This window comes from Schistocerca serialis, chromosome 3, assembly GCF_023864345.2.
Source record: "Schistocerca serialis cubense isolate TAMUIC-IGC-003099 chromosome 3, iqSchSeri2.2, whole genome shotgun sequence".
NCBI classification, from domain to species: domain Eukaryota; kingdom Metazoa; phylum Arthropoda; class Insecta; order Orthoptera; family Acrididae; genus Schistocerca; species Schistocerca serialis.
In genome coordinates, this window is record NC_064640.1 from 641,451,471 (window position 1) to 641,468,816 (window position 17,346).

General features: G+C 41.8%; 1 protein-coding gene across 4 annotated transcripts in view; it reads left to right on the top strand.

Moving 5' to 3' along the window:
* Window positions 1–17,346, top strand: part of LOC126470523 (uncharacterized) — a 253,347-nt gene that overhangs the window by 211,933 nt on the left and 24,068 nt on the right. For all 4 annotated transcript variants that reach the window (XM_050098440.1, XM_050098437.1, XM_050098441.1 and 1 more), the window contains 2 exons: window positions 8,298–8,426; window positions 11,219–11,484. In XM_050098440.1, coding sequence (XP_049954397.1) covers window positions 8,310–8,426; window positions 11,219–11,484 — 383 coding nt within the window. In that variant the 5' untranslated portion in view covers window positions 8,298–8,309. The remainder of the gene's footprint in view (window positions 1–8,297; window positions 8,427–11,218; window positions 11,485–17,346) is intronic.

The following is a 17,346-nucleotide window of genomic DNA, read 5'->3' on the forward strand; positions in this document are numbered from 1 at the left end:
GAGTTTCGCGGAGCGCTCCATTGTGCTCTCTCACGATGTGTAATGACTACTGAGGTCACTGATATGGAGTATCTGGCAGTAAGTGGCAGCACAATGCACCTAATATGAGAAACGTATGGTGTTGGGGTGTCCGGATACTTTTGATCACAGAGTGTACGTTCATCCATCTCGGAAAATGCTATCCTAGATATGTTCACATTATAGAAGCTACATACATGACGTTGGAGTAGAGTGATCTCCCGGATGACAGAAACTAACTGATGCAATTTGTAGATATCGTCAGTTAACTGTCGCGCATACCCATAACCGATGGCAGCGACACATTTGAGAAATCATCCGTCGCTTGCCAGAAACGTTGCATCATCTTGTGCTAAATTTACGTGTACGCAAGTGCGAAAGTGATCCGTCGCAGCTGTTCTAATTTTCGTTCTACAGTGATAACATACAAACATTAACCCAAAAGTAAAGGAAAATATTTTGAAGTTACAGGTATTGCGTACAGTGAGTTAAGAGTATTCCGTGTGCGCCGATCATCACGTGACAAAATAAATACTTTCCTCAAAATAATGTCCAGTCCACTAGAAAAAAGAAAGATTGTGTTACATATGATGTTTTTAATACTGATGTGAAAAGAGAGAGACAAAGAAAACAAAAATTTGAGGAGCTGCTAATATAGTACTAGGAAGCTGTAATGAAACCTAAAAGAGTAACTTTGGAAACTGAGTCAGTTATTGATAATATTATCACTAATATAGATAGCAGTGCATATACAACAAAGGTTCAACTTTCTGATCATGTTGGGTGGCTGTGAGAAGTATATGGAAATCTAAACTCACAAACAAAAGATAAACATGTAGAAAGAGATATTAGGCTTTTAAACCAATAAAATATCGATATATTTAAAGTAATGTTGTGAAAAAAGCAGTGGGCAGACATTCTTCAGGCTCAGATAACTGATGGAAATTACGATGTTTTTCAAGAAATCTTAACATATTACTTCAATATAGCATTTCGAAACGCCAAGAGGAAAAGAAAAATTATCCAAAACAAGCAGTGGATCTCGAAGGAAATAATAGAACTGAAGGCTACCTTAAGAGCAATGACACAGAGGGAAAATACTGAAACCTGCGAACAGCACCAAAAGTAGTACAAATAGTTGATAAGACAAGAAAAACCCAAATCAATTAATGAGATTATTTCAAAATCAGCAAAAAATGAAAACAAATTAAATAGAAACCATGAAAATGAATAATACAATCATTACAGATGAAACAGAAATTGCCGATGCCTTGAATAATGGCTACACAGATACAGCAGAAAACCTCAGACGAGTGTAATAACCAAGGAAGTCACCAGATCACAGTGAAAGATAAGCCATGCTACTCAGTGTTCCTGAAACCAGTATCTAAAGAGGAAGTGACAAAGGTTATAAAAATGTTTAAGACCAAAAAGCCTGCTGGACATGATGAAGTGTCGAATTACCTAATCAAGCAGGCAATAGCAGAAATAATCACACCACTATTGGATATTGTCAACTGCTCATTCTAATTTGGAGTGTTTCCTGATCAACTTAAATTAATTAAAGGCGTACCTGTATACAAAAACTGAAAAGCATGATGATCCTAACAATTACGGACCAATTTCCTTAGTATCAGCCTTCTCCAAAACATTAAAAGTATCCATGCTCAACAGACTAGCTGCTTATCTGGAAAATCATAATATACCCTCCTGGAAATTGAAATAAGAACACCGTGAATTCATTGTCCCAGGAAGGGGAAACTTTACTGACACATTCCTGGGGTCAGATACATCACATGATCACACTGACAGAACCACAGGCACATAGACACAGGCAACAGAGCATGCACAATGTCGGCACTAGTACAGTGTATATCCACCTTTCGCAGCAATGCAGGCTCCTATTCTCCCATGGAGACGATCGTAGAGATGCTGGATGTAGTCCTGTGGAACGGCTTGCCATGCCATTTCCACCTGGCGCCTCAGTTGGAACAGCGTTCGTGCTGGACGTGCAGACCGCGTGAGACGACGCTTCATCCAGTCCCAAACATGCTCAATGGGGGACAGATCCGGAGGTCTTGCTGGCCAGGGTAGTTGACTTACACCTTCTAGAGCACGTTGGGTGGCACGGGATACACGCGGACGTGCATTGTCCTGTTGGAACAGCAAGTTCCCTTGCCGGTCTAGGAATGGTAGAACGATGGGTTCGATGACGGTTTGGATGTACCGTGCACTATTCAGTGTCCCCTCGACGATCACCAGTGGTGTACGGCCAGTGTAGGAGATCGCTCCCCACACCATGATGCCGGGTGTTGGCCCTGTGTGCCTCGGTCGTATGCAGTCCTGATTGTGGCGCTCACCTGCACGGCGCCAAACACGCATACGACCATCATTGGCACCAAGGCAGAAGCGACTCTCATCGCTGAAGACGACACGTCTCCATTCGTCCCTCCATTCACGCCTGTCGCGACACCACTGGAGGCGGGCTGCACGATGTTGGGGCATGAGCGGAAGACGGCCTAACGGTGTGCGGGACCGTAGCCCAGCTTCATGGAGACGGTTGCGAATGGTCCTCGCCGATACCCCAGGAGCAACAGTGTCCCTAATTTGCTGGGAAGTGGCGGTGCGGTCCCCTACGGCACTGCGTAGGATCCTACGGTCTTGGCGTGCATCCGTGCGTCGCTGCGGTCCGGTCCCAGGTCGACGGGCACGTGCACCTTCCGCCGACCACTGGCGACAACATCGATGTACTGTGGAGACCTCAAGCCCCACGTGTTGAGCAATTCGGCGGTACGTCCACCCGGCCACCCGCATGCCCACTATACGCCCTCGCTCAAAGTCTGTCAACTGCACATACGGTTCACGTCCACGCTGTCGCGGCATGCTACCAGTGTTAAAGACTGCGATGGAGCTCCGTATGCCACGGCAAACTGGCTGACACTGACGGCGGCGGTGCACAAATGCTGCGCAGCTAGCGCCATTCGACGGCCAACACCGCGGTTCCTGGTGTGTCCGCTGTGCCGTGCGTGTGATCATTGCTTGTACAGCCCTCTCGCAGTGTCCGGAGCAAGTATGGTGGGTCTGACACACCGGTGTCAATGTGTTCTTTTTTCCATTTCCAGGAGTGTAGTAACTCTACCACAGCAAGGATACGAGAAAGGGAAATCAATGGAAATTGTAATTGAATCATTAACAGAATTTATTGTGCAAGCCTTGGACAAAGGATGGTAGTGTCTGGAGTTTTTCCTGACTTATCCAAGGCGCTTAACACAATTAATCATGCAGTTCTAGTAAAGAAACAAGAAAATATCGGTATTTGTCGACGAGCAGCAGATTGGATAACGCATTTCAGTAACAGGAGGCAGTACGTAACCATTAGCAATTCATACAGATTAGAAGTTAGAAGCATTAATTGCGGTATATCTGAACGATCTGTAATGGGGCCTATCCTCTTCAATTTATTTGTAAATGATACACAAATGTATGGAAACGAAAATAAGACACTGTATGCAGATGATACGACTGTGCTAAACCTTTCCAAAAATTTTGAAGTACTTCATAAAGACACTATCCTATCAGTCAGTAACATAGCACAATGACCCATGGAAAACGAGTTACTTAATGATCTGAAAAAAAGCTATGTGCATGGTTTTCAACAATAATCAAGTTAATGCAAACGTTGCCAAAAGACTTGCAAAACCTCAAAAGTGCGATGGTGTTCCCTGCAACACTAAAAAATTTCGTCTATAATGTGGCTGAGTACCTGAGCAGACTGTTAGCAAAAGCTTATACTGTGAGAAGCGGTAAATTTTATGCACCACATTAAGGGAAACTAGAATTACAAATTAGTGTTATAAAGTACACTAGAATTAAAATTATTTATGTGCAGTATAAGATATTATGTCATTGTAAGCATAATGACATACCATATGTTACAAGTACATAGCTGTATAAAAAGTAATTTGCAGGACCAACAAAAATCACGGTCACAGTGATATGTGCATTAAAATTTAATTCCTGTTTCCGCGCCGGCCGGAGTGGCAGAGCGATTCTAGGCGCTTCAATCTGGAACCGCACGACCGCTGCGGTCGCAGGTTCGAATCCTGCCTCGGGCATGGATGTGTGTGATGTCCTTAGGTTAGTTAGGTTTAAGTAGTTCTAAGTCTAGGGGACTGATGACCTGAGATGATAAGTCCCATAGTGCTCAGAGCCATTTGGGCCGTCAGCCGCAGCTAATTGGCAAGGTCTCGGTTACCAGTTTTCAATACGCAGCCATGCAACTATGGTTCAGATCTTGTTATGAAGATTTGTGCACTTTGGATATACAAGAAGCAGATGCACACACTACAGCTGTTTCTAATTCATCTCTCTGGCGTACACCTAATTCGAGCTACTAGTGCACCTTTATTTTGAAGTTAATTTTCCTCCTGGGGTAAGCTTAAATTAATTACGGAAACAAAGAACATAGAGAAAAACTCGGAGTCTCTCAAATTCTCTGACTGGTGACTGTACAAGGTACGATACTGTTTCTAAAACTATGGACGGAATCACATCTGAGTGCAATCTACTCACAAAGAATTTCCTTCACGGAAAATAGAACGTAACTCGCCGTCAGAAATTAAAAGCTACGTATACCAACAAAAGAAATCATACTCCATATTAGCAATACGAATTCCTAGTATTTAAAACGAAAATTTTGGAAATCACTCTGATCACTGTCTCCTCCTCCTCCTCCTCCTCCTCCTCCTCCTCCTCCTTCTACTACTTCTTCTTCTTCTTCTTCTTCTTCTTATTATTATTATTATTATTATTATTATTATTATTATCATCATCATTTCCGTATGGCATAAATTAAGAGTTTTTTAATCAAAAGAATAGCTATACATATACAAATATTACTAAACTACTACATAACACTTCAACATAGCTCTCCAGCATAATACGATACAAATGACAATATTTACTGCCGAATATCGAGGTGGTTTACATAGCTTAACACTCCCCTCGTCACTGTCAGGAAATCTTCGAAAAGACCCTTGTAGGCACGTGCAGGACATGTTCATACAAAAAAAAAATGGTTCAAATGGCTCTGAGCACTATGGGACTTAACTGCTGAGGTCATCAGTCCCCTAGAACTTAGAACTACTTAAACCTAACTAACCTAAGGACATCACACACATCCATGCCCGAGGCAGGATTCGAACCTGCGACCGTAGCGGTCGCGCGGTTTCAGACTGTCGCGCCTAGAACCGCTCGGCCACTCCGGCCCGTCATGTTCATACAATATGAGTAACTATCTGTCGTTCAGCACCAGAGTGACAATATTGTGATGAAGATTTCCCCTCTTCTGGCGAGTGTCTGCTAATCTTTCATGGCCCATTCGGATGCCGTTCAGAGCAGTCCAAATTGCCCAAGGTTTGTCAAATTCAGAGGTTTTCTGCTGGATGCAGGTCAGTTTCCAGCATTGTGGAGTACAGTTTTCATTCACTGATGACACTGAATTTATCTTCAGTAACAATCCTGGCCATTGTAAGAGTTGCTTGTCATGATCTCAATGTTTTTCGCTGCACGGAGAATACATCATTCAATAGGTAAACAGTATGTGGGGCAGATGGTATTGACCCACTAACTATGTGCATCTATCTTTTTCACATACGGACTACTAAGCCAGCCAGACAGACAGACAGGCAGACAGACAGACGCACAGTACCTTACTGTTGAGTGCAACAATCCGAGCGCCGGTACTCGAAGAGTATCCCAGCTAGTGCCACAGAGCTTATCAAAAATCTTATTTCTGCGTTTGAGTTTATTAGATGTTCCAGACAAGTGTTACGTCTAAGGTGATCTAATATAGTCCTTAACTCATGACCGCAACTAGTTTGAACCTAGTTTCGATACAAACGCGTAAATTTAACACTAGAACGGCGCAAGTGGGCAAAATGATCCCTGTCATACTTTTTTCTTTATTGTCATATCCAGTTTATTTACTTCGTAATGAAATCATATGACTTTTCCTAATTTTTCTCTTATTTATGATGATGTATTAGGATTTACAAAATATTTATTTTTTCTTCGACATTTCATTCGGTATACCTAGAACGGCGGAAGGGGTCAATTTGACCCAAATGTAATTTTTCTTCTGAATATATGTAAATTGTCCAGCAATGAAGCGGCAGCAGTCATGCAGAGCGGTTGCTGCTCATTGTTGCAAATTGCCACGTGTAAATTCCAGTCTATCGCAGTTTATATCGTGTCCAGCATCACGTATGCTCGGCGTGTCATTTGTACGAAAGGTATAACTATGGATGATCTCTGGTCGCACTCTTACGGCCTATTTTTATGAAGGACGTTGTGCCAATGGACAGTTTTCAGGAACTTCTCAGATTTCTCCGTTTCGATGAAAAATTAACCCGAGCCGAAAGCCTGGTAGCCAACAAATTCGCTCTTGTACCTAAAATTTGTGGAAAGTTCTCTGTAAACAGTAGGATATTCTTTCTTACCGCCATGGAGAAAATATAGCCATTGACGAGCAATTATTTCGAAGCAAAACAAGATGCAGGTTCACTCAGCTCACGTCCAACAAACCAGACAAATATAGTCTCAAACTCTGGTTGACTGTTGATGCAACGACAAAGTATATATGTAATGCTTTCCCGTATCTCGGCAAAGAGGACACGCATAGAGAGCAGCAACCAGTTGGAGAGCACGTCGCCCTGGGTCTCATGGAGCCATTTGTAAATCAAGGAAGAAATGTGACGACGGGCATTTTTGCATCTCTTCAACTTCCTAAAATGTCAAAAAAAAGAAAACTTCATTAGTTGGTACAATGAACAAGATCTGTCAGGTAATCTTGTCCGTTGAAGTAAGGAAGCTCAATGCTGAAATATGCTCCACCACCATCCTGCACCTCAGTGGCAACAAAAACTGCACCATAACTGTATACCAAGGAAAGAAGAATAAAAATGTCATTCTTCTGAGACACTGCATGTTGAAGTAGCAATAAACAATGAAGGAAAGAAGAAACCTGAAACCATAACATTCTATAAGCGAGAAAGTATGAGGTGGATGTGATTGATCAAATGATCCGTGAATATACTACAAGGGTTGCACGTAGGAGATGACCAATGCATGTCTTCTACAACGTCGTGGACATGACAGCAGTAAATTCATGGGTCACCTGCAACAAATATCGAACAAGAAAATGGAAAGGAAGCAGTTCATACTTCAGCTGGCGAATGAACTCAGGGGAACGAAAGAGCAAGAACACCAGGCAGAGGAAGAGGATATGGGACAGAAATCACTTAGAAAGCGGAGGAATTGCCAAATCAGCCTCTGAAAAGGCAACAAGACCAGCGGAAACTGCGTATAGTGCCACAAAGCCGCGTGCGCAAAATGTGAGCGTTAAAAAAAAAAATAAATCACCTGTGCTAAGTGTGTCCGGCAGATTCCAATGACTTGAGTGAAAAGTAATACAAACCCGTGTGTGGAAAACATGCGAGGGTAATATGGACCAAGTATACTAAACGTATCCAGAAGGTTGTACAAATAGTTAATAAATGAAAATCTACAGTTTATGAAACTTTTGGCATTAGCAACAATAAATTTGTAAGATATTGTGTTGCTGAAATAAATAAGTAATTATTAATTATAATGTTATATAATTATTGTGATTACAAAAAATATGGATTAACAAACACTAAAACAAAGTACTTGTTTAAGTCAAATATGAAAATGATCCTTTTCCGTCGTTCTATAAATGTCAGAAACTCAGTCGGTCTAGTGTTCCGCAAACAAGTAAAACACGCCACTTTCCCTCAAGACGAAGTCACGTGCCATCAGCCGATTTGGAATCAGCGTCTCAAAAGAGAGGGCAGCCGGCAAGTGTGTGTCTTCCGCAGCAAATGGCTCTGAGCAGTATGGGACTTAACATCTGAGGTCGTCAGTCCCCTAGTCTTAGAACTACTTAAACCTAACTAACCTAAGGACATCACACACATCCATGCCCGAGGCAGGATTCGAACCTGCGACCGTAGCAGCAGCGCGGTTCCGGACTGAAGCGCCTAGAACCACTCTGTCACAGCGGCCGGCTGTGTCTTCTGCAGCTTCAGACACTCAGTTAACCAAATGTCGGCCAGTTCAAAGACTCCATTTCGTCTTCTGAGAGTCTGGGCCTTTTCGAAACTCGGCTTTGCCGCAGTAAAGTTCTCCCTCCTCTGGTTCCTGGAGTTAATTACGACTTAGCTACTAGTGTTTCTCACGGACATTTTTTCTCTTTGCAGAGCATATCCAGAATGAACAAGCTGTGTCGGCAAGTGAGCATCGAGAGCCCGGGGCCGAGTATTAAGGACTGCGTCTTCAGCTTCGAAGTTCCCGTCCCCGATGTGCCGCCTATGGGTGCACGAATCAGGGTAAGAACACTGTTCAAAATTCTTAGCAGTGTACTCTTCCTCATGCTGTTATCATTAAGTACTTACGTTTGGCAACATAAAGGCACTGAATCAAAGAAAAGAACACAAATAACGTAAGTATTACATTTTATCTTAAATATTGTACGGAAATTGCAATGTTCTCTCCGCTATGTCCCAAGGACTCGAAAATGCTACGGTATTGCGTCCGTTCGTTCTAGGGAAGAGGGCAGCTCAACGGCTTCGCTCAGTTTGTCCAAAGGCAAACTCAGCGTCATTCTGAAAAGAAAAGACTTTGTTTCGAAGATTCAGTACTTGAAAGTATGTGTTTACAGAGAGGATGTAAAGGAAATATTTTTTCCTCATCTGAAGTAAGTAAAAAACAGGATTCATGTCAGTTGCGCGGTATTGATGAATCTAAACTTATTTTAAAATTTCCGTTAGCCTATCAAATATGTATTTATTATTATTATTTTTTTATCTGCCAGATTCTGCGGGACAAATGCGACCCACAGTTACTTGGTCCTGAAACGAGTCGTACGTAGTTTACAGATTGTGGATTAAAAAAATAATAAACGACACAGTTAATAAAACACAAAAAACTGTAAGAGAGAATAGGAATAAATAGCATATTCCTGTTGCAGAATAAAGTTGTCAACTGTTGCCAGGAGTTAATATACAGAGCAGTAAGAGTGAACCACAAGGAAACCTTTCAGCCTGGGTTTGAATACTTGGGGTTTATTATTCTACTTTTTTCAGTTCTGCTGGAAACCAATTGCTAATGAAACCTACTGAACAGTGCAAATCTTTCTGTACAATGCTTAAGAAAATGTTGTACAAATCTATATCGTTTTCCCGTCTAGTGTTCACTGAACGAATGTCGCGGTTTCTTATGAATGAGCCAGAATTTTCCACAACAAATTGCGTGATGGAATATATGGAACGTTTCTACTTCAACTGTCGTATACTTTCTCATGCGTCAGATTTCGCTATTATTATACACCCCACATAGCAACGTGACAAATTTTCAGTATTTGCATGCTGCAGAACACCACATAAACAAAAGTATAGCTATTATTTTCTCCCATGCATCAAGAGAAGAAACCTTAAATGGAAAAACACATACACTGAGGTGACAAAAGTCATGGGATAGAGACATGCACATACACACATGGCGGAGCTGTCATCTGTACTAAGGTAATTCATGTGAAAAGGTGCCCGACGTGATTGTGGCTTCACGACGGGAACTAACAGACTTTGGACGCGAAATGACAGTTGAAGCTAGACACGTGGGACATTCCATTTTGGAAGTTGTTAGGGAATTCAATATTCCGAGATCCACAGTGTCAAGAGTGTGCCAATAACACCAAGTTTCAGTCATTGCCTCTCACCAATGACAACGCAGTTGCCAACAGCCTTCACTTAACGACCGAGAACAGCGGCGATTGCATAGAGTTGTCAGTGCTAACAGACAAGCAACACTGCGTGAAATTATCGCAGAAATAAATGTGGGACGTATTTCACCTGGTAAGAGCTGAGGGTAGAGTCTGAGTGTGGCGCGGACCCCACGAAGTAATAGACCCACGTTCTCAACAAGGCATTGTGGAAGCTGGTGGTGGCTTCGTAATGATGTTGGTTGTGTTTACATGGAATGGACTAGATCCTCTGGTCCAACTGAATCGATAATTGGCTGGAAATGGTTGTGTTCAGCTACTTGGAGACCAGTTGCAGCCAATCATAGACTTCTCGCTCCCAAACAAAGATGGAATTTTTGCGGATGACAATGCGCTATGTTACTGGGCCACAGTTGTTTGCGATTGGACTGAAGAACGTTCTGGACAATTTGAGCGAACGATTTGGCCAGCCAGATTGCCCGACATGAATCCCATCGAATATTTATGGGACGTAATCGAGAGGTCAGTTCGTGCACAAAATCCAGCGCCGGTAACACTTTCGCCAGTTTGGAAGGCGGTGGAGGCAGCGTGGCTCAATATTTCTGCAGGGGACTTCAAACAGCTTGTCGAGTCAATGCCACGTTGCTGGACTACGCCGGGCAATTGGATGTCTGACACGGTATTAGGAGGTATCCCACGACTCTTTGTCACCTCAGTGTATACGAGTAGTAGACCTTCTGAAACGTTTAGATTTAGCTACTTTTGCCGGAAGAGTAATTGCTAAATTTAAGGACTTAGAAATTAGTAAGTTTACATTTTGCACATTTTCATTCACTGATGTCCTACGGGTGTTATTCTGGGGAGAACTCCTCACTTAGTCACAAACTGTTCGTTGCAAAAAAGAAAGCAGCTGGAATTATACGTGAAGTTCACACACTTACATCTTGTAGGCATCTGTATTATCAGATAGGAATATTAAACGCTGCCCCACAGTACACCTACATTTATTCACCCACAAAATTTGTTGTCTAAGATCCATTGAGGTTTGAGAGTAATAGCGATATTCATCAACAAAATATTAGAAGGAAAATTAATGTGCGCTTCCCTCTAGTGAATCTATCTTTGGTACAGAAAGGAGTGCAATACTCAGCTATAAAACTCTTGAATGATCTGCCCAATTAAATAAAATGTCTGACAGACAGAAGAAGCTTTTTCAGATTCAGATTGTTTCTCCTTTACAATTCCTTCTATACCATATAGGAATTCTCGAATAGAAATAATAAGTCAGAAACAACATGCAGTTTCTAATTGTGCCATCTGTCGTTTAACTTCCACATCATAACGTTTATAGTGAACACGGAACTCCTGCCCCATCGCTAAAGCTAGGACGCGGCTTTGCAGGTAGTGTGCGCCGGAGCCTGCTACCGGCGGCGCTCGCCGTCCGTGTCGTCGATGTCGTCGGTGTCGTCGCAGGAGTCGACTTCGCAGGAGCCGACGCAGAGCCCGGCGCACTACGGCGTGCGCGACGGCGCGCTCTTCCCGGGCTACGAGGTGGCCGGCATCGTCGAGTCGCTGGGCGAGCGCGCAGACCCCGCCACAGCCGGCCCCGGGGGGCTCTCCGTCGGAGACCACGTCGTGCTCTACCCCTACGAGGGCGTTCCCAACGGGTACGGACGCTAGCATTTCAGAATAGCTACCTTATACACTATACGATCACGGGTACCTGGACATTAATATGGAGTGTGTGCTCCCTTCTGCTTTATGACGGCTTTGAACTCTGCTGGGGACACTTTCAATTAAGTGTCTGAATGTCTGTAGGCGAATGACAGCCCGTTTTTCCTCGAGAGGCGAAACGAGAAAAGATAGTGATGTTAGGCGCTCGGATCTGGAGCGAAGTCGACTTTCTAACTCAACCCAAAGTCGACCCATTGCGTTCAGATTGGGACTCTGGACAGGCCAGTCCATTTCAGAAAAATTAACCTGCTGGTGTGGCCGATCGGTTCTAGGCGCTTCAGTCTGGAACCGCGTGACCGCTACGGTCGCAGGTTCGAATCCCGCCTCGGGCATGGATGTGCGTGATGTCCTTAGGTTAGTTAGGTTTAAGTAGTTCTAAGTTCTAGGGGACTGATGACCTCAGATGTTAAGTCCCATAGTGCTCAGAGACATTTGAACCATTTTTTGAAAATTACACTGCACAGCCGTTACTTCACAGATGCTGCTCTATCATAGGGTGCACTGTCATGCTCTTAATCAATTATCGTCTCCAAACTGTTCCTCTACTGTGCACAGTACACAATTCTGTAAAAGTGTTCACACCCTTCCGCATTTATCGTTTACATCAGCGCAATAAGGGGACCACACCCTAACCACGAAAAATACCCCCACACTGTAACGCCACCTCCTCTGTACTACACAGGATTGCAGGTGACATTCTCCAGGCATTCGCCAAACCCAAACCCTTCCATCGGTTTGCCACAATGTTTAGCGTAATTTATCACTCCAAAACATTCATTTCCAGTCATCCACTGTCCAGTGGAATCGCTCTTTACACCATCTCAAGCATAACTCAGCACTAATTACAGAAATATGTGGCTATGAGGAGCTGTTCGGCCATTGCACCCTATTCTTTTTAACTCACTGCACACAGTTGGTGTGTTACCCGGGCAGCTGATAGCACTTTTAAACTCACGAACATTTCCTTCCGCTGATTTCGTGCGATTTTTTTTACAGCCACTCTCCGAATTTACGTTCACATTTATTTACATTTACGTACGTACTCCGCATGCCACAGTACGGTGCGTGGCGGAGGGCACCCTCTACCACAACTAGTCGTTTCTTTTCCTGTTCCCCTCGCAGATAGAACGAGGGAAAAACGACTGTCTACATGCCTCTATATGATCTCTAATTTCTAGTCTCTTATCTTCTCGATCCATAAGCGAAATATATGTTGGTGGCAATAGAATCGTTCTGTAGTTAGTTTCAAATGCCACTTCTCTGAACTTTCTCAGTAGTTTTCTTCCAAATGAATCTCTTCTTCCTTGCTGGGATTCACGCTCGAGCTCCCGAAGCATATCCGTAACACGTGCGTGCTGAACAAACCTACCGGTAACAAATCTAACCGATCACCTCTGAACTACTTTGATGTCTTCTTTCAATCCGACCTGGTGCAGATCCCAAACACTCCAGAATTACTCAAGAATAGGTCGCACTAGCATCATATATTCGATTTGCTGTACAGATGAACCACACTTTCCTAAAATTCTCACAATTAACGACCATTCGCGTTCCCTACTACAGTCCTTACACACTCGTTCCATTTCATATTGCTTCGCAACATTACACCCAGATATTTAAATGACGAGACTGTGTCAAGCAGAACACTACCAATGCAGTATCCAAACATTACAAGCAGGGCTTTTTTTCTAGAAAAAAGTTTGAGAGTACTCTGACATTGGATATAATGCAGCGAAAATTACTTATAACTGAAGCATGGGATACCACCTGTCTGCTTTTAGCCATGACGTCATCAACATGTCGATCTACAAAAAAATGGTATCGGACTCTTCAGTTGGCTTACAGCTCAAATGAAGCAAGCGATACCGAGAATGTGGTATTGAACACTTCAGTTTACATCACCTCAAATAAAGCAGATTCCCCTGAACACCTGAACAATAAAGAAAATGGTATCGTACACTTCAATTGACCTGTAATACACCTCAAACGAAACAGGTGAGTCCAATCAACCCTCCAACATACAAAACAACACAAAGAAATATTACCAAACACATACTTTAACCTGTTCCCATCAAAATCTGCACTGGTTCGTATTGCCATTACCACCACGAAAAGATGAAATAAAAAATTTATGTCCATGAAATAAATCTTTAGCACTCTTCCAAGTTCTCAACATCATAAAAAAATTACTTTGTCAACGAAAAAGTTTAGGGGTACGCATCCCCCAGTGTTCCCCCAGAAAAATAGCACTGATTACAAGTTTGTTTTTCCTACTAACCTGCATTAACTTACATTTCTCGTCAAGAAGAGCCGGCTGTCATTCATCACACCAAATGGAAATTTTGTCTAGGTCATCTTGTGTTAACCTACAGTCACTTATCTTTGACACCTTCTTGTACTCCCAGCATTATTAGCAAAAAGCTGCAGATAACTGCCCGCCCTGATGTCATGCTCAGTGGTCCCTGTTTGTCCGGACATGATGTCTGTCTGGTCTTCATATATCTGTGGTTGTGCCTTTATGTTTCAACTTCACAGTGACATCACCAGCAGTCGACTTGGGTAGCCTTAGAAGGGTTGAAATGCCCTTATAGTTTTGTTACTCTGATGGCATCCAGTTATTAGTGCACAATGGAATTCGTTGAGCTCTCCTGACTGTTACTGCTTCTGCTGTTACTGCTTCTGTACTGACAATATAATACTCCCTGCCTGATTTTATAATGGTGGGTTCACCTCTTGTGACATCTAGTGGTCAATTTGGCATTACGTAGGGTGTCTGGATACTTTTGGTCAGACAGTGTATGCATGTCTGTGAACACTCATTAGTCAGAATTTGCTGTCAGGGACTTTTCATTTCTGTTGCAGTGAATATGGAAGTTGAACTTACTGTGTTTAATGTTTCCTACTGCAGACATATATTCTGTAATGGTAATGCATCTTTACGTACTGTATGTGTATGATAAGTAGGCTACTTTGAAGAATGTTTCCTTTAAATATGAATAAAACTGCACTGTACCCAGCCATTAAATTGAATTTTTTTTTAATTTACTTATTTGCAAGAAGTTTGAGAGGCTTTGCTCCATCACCAGATAGCAGTTCTGGAGTTTAGTTCAGGTTCATTGCTCCTGTGATTCCGACAATGTTACATCTCTGGTAAGTTTTGTAATCAGTGAATATCTTATGCTCAAATGCAGCCATCTGAGACACAATGAAGGTGTACAGTACTGCAAATGATTTGACACTGTTTGTTTCCCGTGAGCAATACACCTGAGCTAAACACCAGAACTGACACCTGGTGATAGAGCAATGTCTCCAAAGTATGCCGTAAATAAAATGAACTGAAAATTTTTTGACTGTTTACATTGTGTTTTTATTTAAGTTAGTGTGAGACAATGTTCTCTTCTGTTAGTGAAGTTATTATCATCAGAGCTCCAACTGCAATTGTTCAATGTGAAATACTTAATTTACTGGGAATGCAAAAGAGGCAAAATCGTTTGCTGCAATGAGAGTATGATGCAAAAGTTTGAAGACACATGTTGTTTGGAAGCATGTAGAAGAAGCTGAAGAATAGACCAATTATCTGTTGTTGGCTGTGTACCAATAGGGGATATAAATCATATTTTGCTCATATGTAAGATCTGAACAGCCACTAACAGATTTTTTTCACAGCAGCTGCTGAGATGCAATCAACATCTATGAACCAGGAAAACACTCTTCCTTCACCTAAATCATTTTTAAAAAAATTATATGTAACAGCAACGTTATACAACAAAGCACCAGAAAAATTCTAGAATCGTGAGAGGTGGTTGTATCGTCTAACATACCAACTGGAAGAAGAAGTGTAGGAGTTGCACACAGCACATACACAATGGACAGTCAATGCATATGGGAAAATTTCAAGATAAACTAGCAAAGGACAGGGGACCAGTACTCATACACAAAATGGGAGTTCATATTCCTGTCCCACATTTCTCATTTACATCTTCCATAGTTTCTCTCTCTCTCACACATAGTGTGTCCTGTAAATCCTACGATGTAGGAGATCATTCAAGAGTGTGGTACAAGCTAGGCAGAAGCAGCCACTGTGGGAAACTCATGCAAAGTACATTAATCATAACTAGAGCTAATATCTTCACACAGGTGTTTGTGGGAGTTACATCTAGAGTACTTCATTACTAAGAAAACCAGTATCTATATACTGGACAAGTTAATAATCTGTTTAACATGAAGATTGGTGTTCACAAGAATTTATATCTCAGGGTCCAAGTTTTCCAATAAATTACAGGAGTGACTAATATGGTACTTATTTCATTTGGGTTTGGTTATCTGGGAATTTAGAATTTCCTGATTAATGTCTCACCTATTAGGAACATGTTATAGCCTTTTGAACTGGAAAATAAAATTTCATTCTGAACACCAGACAGGGAAACAGTCTACATGGAAAACATTTTTACTTCTATTATTGTGGTTGTGACTTTCACAATTCATCCTAAATTCATTCTTATAATGAGTTGCAAATGCCATTAGAAAGTAAATGTATTAACATGTAAGATTCTCAAAGTCCATAGCCAATTTCCTGCACTGTTTTTGTCTGAGCTTGTGTTTGTCTTTGACATCACTATGAATAACTTTCTGAGCTATAGCTTCCATTTCTTTTCCAAGATTAGGTTGTTTTGTCTAGGAATTATTGTGACTATCACTCAAGATCCCCCCTCAAGAAATATTACACATTAATTTTATTAAATCCTTTCACTCTGCTGGCCATATTTATTTAGTGTCAGTACATAAATTTTACGTTTATTAAAAATATAATTAGGCTGACAAATTAATATAGCAGACTAGATGAAAAGTGAGATTGTTTCTCAACTGTGATTATATGATCAAGTGCAGCTATAGGAGGTTGAGACTTGAATAGTAACTTCATATTTGCCAAATACAAAGGCAGGTACCACAATAAATTGGAGTTATATTTATGAAGTATGTTTTGTTAGCTCCTAAATCAGGAAAATTCTATAGTGATTTTGTCCAAGAATTATTATTGAAATTAGGAGAATGTGCCATGTGTGTTGATGGCTGCTTGGGGCACTAAAACACAAACACACATGCTCCGTCCATCCACTGTCAAATGCTATGATTGCTATTTGGTAATAACTCTGTCCTCAGTCGTTCTTTCCAGAAAGTATGGCCTCTAATGTACTTAAACATTACAGTTTGTCACTGTAGGTTTTGTTTGTGGGAATCCTTGAAATAGCAGATGTGCAGTCTCCAATGCACATCATTACTAAATTCATCACAAAAGATACTGAAATTAGGAATTTGCAAGACAACAATAATGTGTGAATTGGATTTTCTATAAGTAGCAAAGAATGGAGAGTGGATGTTAAATGAACAACTGATAGATAAGGTGTAAAAGTGCCTAACAGCTACACATAGGTGACAGATATCCCATACACAATTGCAGAACCACCTTTCCATTGCCCCATGATGACAATATGGTGCAGAGTCACAGTCTTTCATCATGGTCTCTGTTGATTTGAGGAAATTCGCATCAGTACAAATCAAACTGATCCTGTCACTGTTATGAGTGTAGATTGTGTGTTGAGCACGATTCCCTCTTTGAGAGATGCTTCCACATATTAAATCTCCTATCAGTCAATTGCCACAGTCAAAATTTTACAATAACTGTGTCCTCGCTCACACTCTCCATCAACAGTAGTCGCCAATGTCTTCGCATGTTACACTTTGTGACTGTAGCATTTGGTTGTGGGGGTACTTGACGTGGCAGATACATAGACATT